Raw genomic sequence first — 6,783 nt, 5'->3', positions numbered from 1 at the left:
TGCCCACTAGCCGGAGACCCATGGCCCTGTCATCGTGTCCTCAGGTTACCACCCCCCAGCGAGGCCTTGGCTCCTTCCTGCTGCCCGGAGACCCCTGGGATCTAAGGAGGGTGGCATGGGGAAGGGACCTGCAGAATCATCACCCCAAGTGCCGGGCAGGTGGGCAGAGGTGAGGGCTGGGGTCCCTCAGGCCCTCCCACTGAGAGGCTGCTGTGTCTCTGCAGGTCGGAATGAGCTGATCGCCCGCTACATCAAGCTCCGGACAGGGAAGACCCGCACCAGGAAGCAGGTGGGCCCTGGCGCGGGTGCCCTGGCACCAACGGTGGCTCTCGGGGTGGGCTTGGCCCTCTGCAGGGCCAGATGTGGGCTCTGGGGGCCAACTCAGGAGGGGTCCTCCACTGGGTGTGCCCCAGACGGTCAGTTTCCCTGGGGTCCCCGCCACCGTCGCTGGGAGGAGAAAGACCCCTCCCCTGCTTCTCCTGGCCAGCAGGAGGACCGCACTTCTGTTTAGCTGGGAGGGCGGAACCGAGGGCCCGTCGGTGATGGATCGTTCATTCATTCATTCATTCATTCAGTCTGTGATGTGGATGGGGGGCTGTGGCGGATGAGGGGCTGGGGGGAACCCCGTGGGGAGCGGCCTTCGGGGAGAAGGCAGGAACAGGAGTCCCTTTTCCTGCCTCAGGTGTCCAGCCACATCCAGGTGCTGGCTCGGCGAAAAGCCCGTGAGATCCAGGCCAAGCTAAAGGTAAGACAGGGGTGGCGGTGGGAGCACAGGCCCAGGGCTCGGGAGGGCTGGCCTCTGGGACTTTGGGCTCATTTCCCAGGAGGAAAAGTCTTTCTGTGGGTTTCGGGACTGCCTGCAGAGCCAGCGGGCTTCAAGGTGCTGAGGAAAGTGGGGTTCAGCCTGTAACCCTGTAAGCCCCATCCGGCAGAGGACACTGACCACTGACTGGCAGCCATGTGTGTGTGTGTGTGTGAACGGCCAGGTTCAGCATCCTGGGAGGCACAGTCCAGTCTCCTGCTGTGCACTCCAACCACCACCACCACCCGCCCCAGCTCAGAGGGACAGTGCACGCCCCAAATCCCATGGCTAGGGCGACAGGATTGACCTCCAGGCCCCTTTCCTTGAGGACCCCTCAGCCCCTTACTGTCTGAGGGTGGCGGGACCTGGGAGGCACTGCTGGGGAGCGGGGTTCCATGCTGGAGGAGGGGCTGGTGGAATTCTTCCCACCCCACTCTCTGGGACTGGATGTTCCTGCCCCTCCCTGGATCAGCCCCACCTTGCAGGCCTGGACAGGTGACTGTTTGAGGGGGCCAGCCCTGGTGGGAACCCCCTCTGCATGGGACTCAGGCCTTCTGGACCCCAGAGCCAGGGCCCCTTGGGTGACTACTCCTCCCGTGGAGGAGCCAGCATTTGGGCCTTAGACCAGACCAGTAAATCCATGGACATTAAAAAAAAATTTTTTAATTTAATTTTTTGACTGTACTGTGCGACTTGTAGGGTCTTAGCTCCCCGACAAGCAATTGAACCTGGGTCCTCAACAGTGAAAGCGCAGAGTCCCAACCACTGGGCCACCAGGGAACTCCCCACAGACGTTTTCTAAAGCAGTGGAAGCCTTTCTGTTTTTCTAACTGAATTATCACCAATATGATGTCAGAGGAGCTGTTGTGGTCAAAGTTAAGTTGGCGAGGAGCGGGCTAGGGACCCCTCCTCTATGTCCCTCTCAGGCCCCATGACTCTCGAACCCAAAAGCATACGAGAACCCAGTTTCAAAGCCCCTGGGCTAGAGGACCACAGAGGACCCCTCTGGGACTGCGGCCCATGACCCTGACACTGGAGCCTGGAAGGCGTGGGTCGGAGGCCACAGGAGGCTGCCCCCGCTGCCCACCCAGCTCCATTCCTCCTGCATCAGCCCAGCTGTCCCTGCCCCCCACAGCTGCGGCCCAGCCCTCGCTCCTTTGCCCCCAGGACAGCTGGCTGGCCGCAGCTGCTGGTCCCTCCCTCTCAGGCTGGCACATGTACCCGGACACCCTCAGCCCTGGCGCCCACTTGCTCCCCACTCCACTCTCTGGCTGCCCTGTGACTCCCTGGGGCCCAGCGGGGGACCTGATGGAGAGTGAGGTGTCCAGGCTTCTGTTAAGAGCTGTAGAGGGGAGCTGTTGATTCCCGAGGGGCCCGGCTGTATGGCCCACGTGTGCTGGAGGGACTGAACTTGTCCCTGTCAATAGACTCTGATGAGGGGCCAGGAACAGCCTCAGTGGGCCGCCAGACAGGCTTCAAGGGGAGCCACGGGTCCTTTAAGTAATATACACATTTTCCTGCATATGCACTTAGGGGAGAATTTGGTCTGAGGATTTTACCATATTCTCCAAGGGGTCTGGGGCCCAGTGCAGTTAAGCTACCCCGTGGGCAGCAAGGTCAGGTGGAAATCTTTGGGTCACTGGCCTGACTTTGCCCATGGGCACTTGGCTGGGTCATCCACCTCAAGCTCCAGCCAGATTCCCTGCCTATAAATGACAGGGTTAATCAAGGTGCTGTCTGAGGTCCCCTCCAACCTCAAAATTCAGTACCAGGTCATTGATGTCACCCCCCCACTCCTCCCCGATTCCTGTTCCACTTGCTGGTCCCCGGCTGTTCACTAGGCCGGCTATGAGAAAGGAGTACAGGTCTCTGATCTCTGGTTGGAGCCATCCAGCCTCCCACTGCCGTTGTTAACAGGGGTCTGTTAACAGACCCTGTTCCTGGGGTGCTGCCCCACCCATGTCCTGGAGGGAGCAAGCCTGAGTGATGCTCCTGAGACCCCCAGAATCCTTGCAGAGAGGCAGCCTGATACTTTGGTTAATAGGGATCACCTCAGAGCAGGATTGAAGATTGGCCCCAAAAGGACAATGGGCTGGGGTGCCCACCACTCAGCGTGGCCTCTTGCACCCTCTGTGCTGAAGATGGGGTTGCCCTCAGGTCCTGACCTGCCCCCTCCTCGGTCTGCTCAGCCCCTGGGCCTGCAGAGGTCAGAGGTCATGGATGGCCTGTCCTGGACCCACTTCGCAGGGCAGACCCTCCTGTGACCCCTGTCAACACCCGGGTCCCCTAAATTCTCTGAGCCTCAGTTTATCTTAGAATAGGGGTGTGACAAGTCCTGCCAGCCTCACAGGGATCCTATGATGTTCAGAGCCAAAGTGAGACAGTGTTCTTTACTTTCCGGGGGCTGTCTAGTGCCCTGTGACTGTACGGGTCCCTGAGAGTCTGGGTAGAAGGGCCTGGCCCCACGCCGTGTCCCACAGGATGCCGGGCTCACCACTCGGACCTTTGCTGTAATGCCACCCACCGGGCGAGTGAAGTCACAGCAAACCCAGCTGTGAGCTGTGAGGCCCTCCCTCAGCAATCCGCTTGCTTATCATTCAGGACAGATTTGGGTCACCAAGTTGGTGATTAAATAAAGGGCCCACGTATTTTTCCCATTTAAAATAATCCATCATAAAGATACAGGATTTCTAATCACAGCTCCCGAGTTGACATAACCCAGCGTTTTAGCCCCAGTAATGCTCCCTGCACCAGCCCGTCTGTCTGTATGGTCTTATTTCCGATCCATATGGACTTTTTGGAATACAGGATGTTGTCTTATTGCTTGAGAGGCCCTTTGGGGTTGGGGAGCTCAGGATGGGACCATTGGCTTAGACAAGTATTAACAAGGATTTATTATAAGCAGATGATAACTGCTGATTCATTCAGAGCCTGTGCCGGGTGAGCCCATTTTTTTGGGAGGGTCTTTGGACCACAGAGGACAGACAGTCACATTCTGACACATAAAAGGCTCAGGAGCCGTGGGTGCCCATGGTACAGTTGACACCCATAGGCCAGGTCTGAGACAGGGACCACAGGAGACTGGCCCTTGTCACTGTCCATGTGACCGGAGATGACCTCTGCTGAGCGTATTCCTGCTTCCTCTCCCATGAGCCAGGTGGGGCCCCAGACACCCTTGGTGTGGAGGTGAGCGAGGCCTGGGTGGTCTCTGTTCACAGGTGTCCCTTAGGTTGGTAACAGGAGAGCTGTGGTCTGGCCGGTGACCTTCAAAGTCTTTTTATTTTTCTTCGAACTTTAAACTTTTTATTTTGCATTGGGGTATGACTGATTAACAATGTTCTAGTAGTTTTAGGTCGGAGAAGGCGATGGCACCCCACTCCAGAACTCTTGCATGGAAAATCCCATGGATGGAGGAGCCTGGTGGGCTGCAGTCCATGGGGTCGCTAAGAGTCGGACACGACTGAGCGACTTCACTTTCACTTTTCACTTTCATGCATTGGAGAAGGAAATGGCAACCCACTCCAGTGTTCTTGCCTGGAGAATCCCAGGGAAGGGGGAGCCTGGTGGGCTGCTGTCTATGGGGTTGCACAGAGTCGGATACGACTGAAGCAACTTAGCCGCAGCAGCAGCAGCAGTAGTTTTAGGTAGACCGGGAGGGGACTCAGCCTTACATATGTATGTATCCATTCTCATTCAAAGCCGCCTCCCATCCAGGCTGGCATAGAACATTGAGCAGAGTTCCCTATGTTAGGCAGTAGGTCCTTGGTGGTTATCCCTTTTGAATACAGCAGTGTGTACCTGTCCATCCCAAACTCCCTAACTATCTCTCCCCCCTGGCAACTATAAGTTTGTTTTCTGCGAGTCTCTTTCTGTTTTGTAAGTAGGTTCATTTGTATTATTTCTTTTTAGAGTCCACACATAAGGGATGTTATACAACATTTCTCCTTCTCTGTCTGACTTACTTCACTCAGTATGACACTCTCTAGGTCCATCCATTGTTGCTGCAAATGGCATGATTTCATTCTTTTTAATGGCCAAGTAATATTCCATTGCATATATGTACATCTTCTTTATCCATTCCTCTGTTGATTTTCACATCCTGGTGACTGTAAACAGTGCTGCAATGAACACTGGGGTGCATGTATCCTTTTGGATCATGTTTTTCTCGGGCTATATGCCCGGGAGTGGGTCAAAGTCTCTTTAAACGCTAGTGCGACAGGCAGGACAAGTGTCCCCTTTGACAGATGAGGAAAGGGATCAGAGCCACCCAATGACTTCCTCAGAGTCACAGGGAAGGTTCACAGCCCTGCAGGAGCGGGAGCCTGGTCCCGGGGCCTCTCCTGGCCTGCCACGGTGCTCGCGCTGAGGCCTCCCCCCAATGTCTCCCCAGGATCAGGCAGCTAAGGACAAGGCCCTGCAGAGCATGGCTGCCATGTCGTCCGCCCAGATCATCTCCGCCGCAGCCTTCCACAGTAAAATGACCCTCACCCGGGGCCCAGGCTACCCAGCGGTCTCAGGGGTAAGTGGAGCTGCCTGCAGCCGGAGGCTGGACCACCCTGTCCTTCTCCCTCCTCCCCCTTCTGAGGAGACACGGCGCTGGCCACACCAGAGTCGTCACGTGAGTCTTCTCAGGGAAGGAGGGACCAAGGACCCAGGGCCGTGCAGGTGTTGGAACTGCCCTCTGGGGCCTTGGCAGGGACATAGGCCGAAGCCACGCCATCAGATGGCCGGCCTGGGGGCTCTGCAGAGTTGGCCCGGTTTCCCGGTGGCGCTAGTGGTAAAGAACCCGCCTGCCAGAGCAGGAGACATGAGATACCTGGATCCGATCCCTGGGTGGGGAAGATCCCCTGGAGGAGGGCATGGCAGCCCACTCCAGTATTCTTGCCTGGAGAATCCCATGGACAGAGGAGCCTGGTGGGCTACAGTTCACAGTAAACAGTGGGATGTGACTGAAGCAGCTTAACATGCACACATGCAGAAGAGGCAGCCTAGGCCCCAGGCTTTGGGGCAGCACTGGCCGGTGCCCAGTAACGCCCACCCCCACTTGGCCTCATCCCCCCCTCCCCCTCAGGTGTCCCTCCCAGGTGGAGGCTGACGTCCAAGAGCAAACTCCTCTTGAATGTGAACTCCTTGGCCTGAGAACGGGTCTCTCGGCTGCTCTAAGAACAGTCCAGAAAGGCCCCTCCATCCCAGGGCTGTGTCCGTCCGTACAGGGTTTTTCCTGGCTGTCGGGACTAACGCACCACCCCAGGCCTGAGAACAGGGGGCAGTCTGGCGAGCCTCTCATCAAGCCGTTTTTCAGTGTGTCCAGCAGGGCATTGAGTAGACAGGACGACAGGACTTGAGGTGTACCCGCGTGACTTTGGGGCGCTCAGATCTAAGCAGGATGCCTGACTCCAGGACTGTTGGGGGCCATGCTTGGCTCCGCCACAGAGGACTTGTCTCTGAGGGAGGGGACGGGAGGAGCCGTGTCTGAGTCTGGGGGCTTCTCCTGGGAGCCCCTCACTGGGGGGTGTTCCCGGGGCTGGGCTTCCTGGATGCATTCTCTGGGAGGCCATGCTGCCTGGATGGAGGCAGGGGTGTTAACACCCTCCCCAGCCCCCGGGCCCAGGCTCCAGCCTCCCTTCCAGCCCTAGGGCCCCTGCGACGTCTGACTGCACGATGCCTGCCGTACCCCCGGGGCTCTGCTGACCCTGTGCTTTTACCTCCTCAGTTTTGGCAAGGAGCTCTGCCAGGCCAAGCCGGAACGTCCCACGAGTGAGTATGGCCTCTGACTGCTCCCTGGGCTGCACTTGAGCCAGTGAACCATTCTGTTGACCCCGGCCACAGGGTGGGTGGGCCACAGGGTGGAGTCAGCGTTTCCCGGTGGCTCTGTGCTTAAGGATGGCGCACCCGGGTTTTGCCAAAGCCCTGGTCTGTCCTGGGCGGGGCAGGGCCTGAGCTCAGGTCCCGAGGGGAGGAGGCTGGCCTGGGTGGGAGGG

At 57.9% G+C, this 6,783-nt stretch overlaps 1 protein-coding gene across 1 annotated transcript in view; it reads left to right on the top strand.

The window, feature by feature from the left end:
• Positions 1–6,783, top strand: part of TEAD4 (TEA domain family member 4) — a 62,301-nt gene that overhangs the window by 45,348 nt on the left and 10,170 nt on the right. The window contains exons 2-5 of the mRNA XM_010845005.1: positions 225–289; positions 683–745; positions 5,193–5,321; positions 6,516–6,559. Of these exons, the coding sequence (XP_010843307.1) occupies positions 5,226–5,321; positions 6,516–6,559 (140 nt within the window). The 5' untranslated portion in view covers positions 225–289; positions 683–745; positions 5,193–5,225. The remainder of the gene's footprint in view (positions 1–224; positions 290–682; positions 746–5,192; positions 5,322–6,515; positions 6,560–6,783) is intronic.

The sequence above is a fragment of the Bison bison genome, unplaced genomic scaffold (assembly GCF_000754665.1).
Source record: "Bison bison bison isolate TAMUID 2011002044 unplaced genomic scaffold, Bison_UMD1.0 scf7180017864213, whole genome shotgun sequence".
NCBI classification, from domain to species: domain Eukaryota; kingdom Metazoa; phylum Chordata; class Mammalia; order Artiodactyla; family Bovidae; genus Bison; species Bison bison.
The sequence above is the reverse complement of the archived record's forward strand: the minus strand, read 5'-3'. Positions and strand labels throughout refer to the sequence as shown.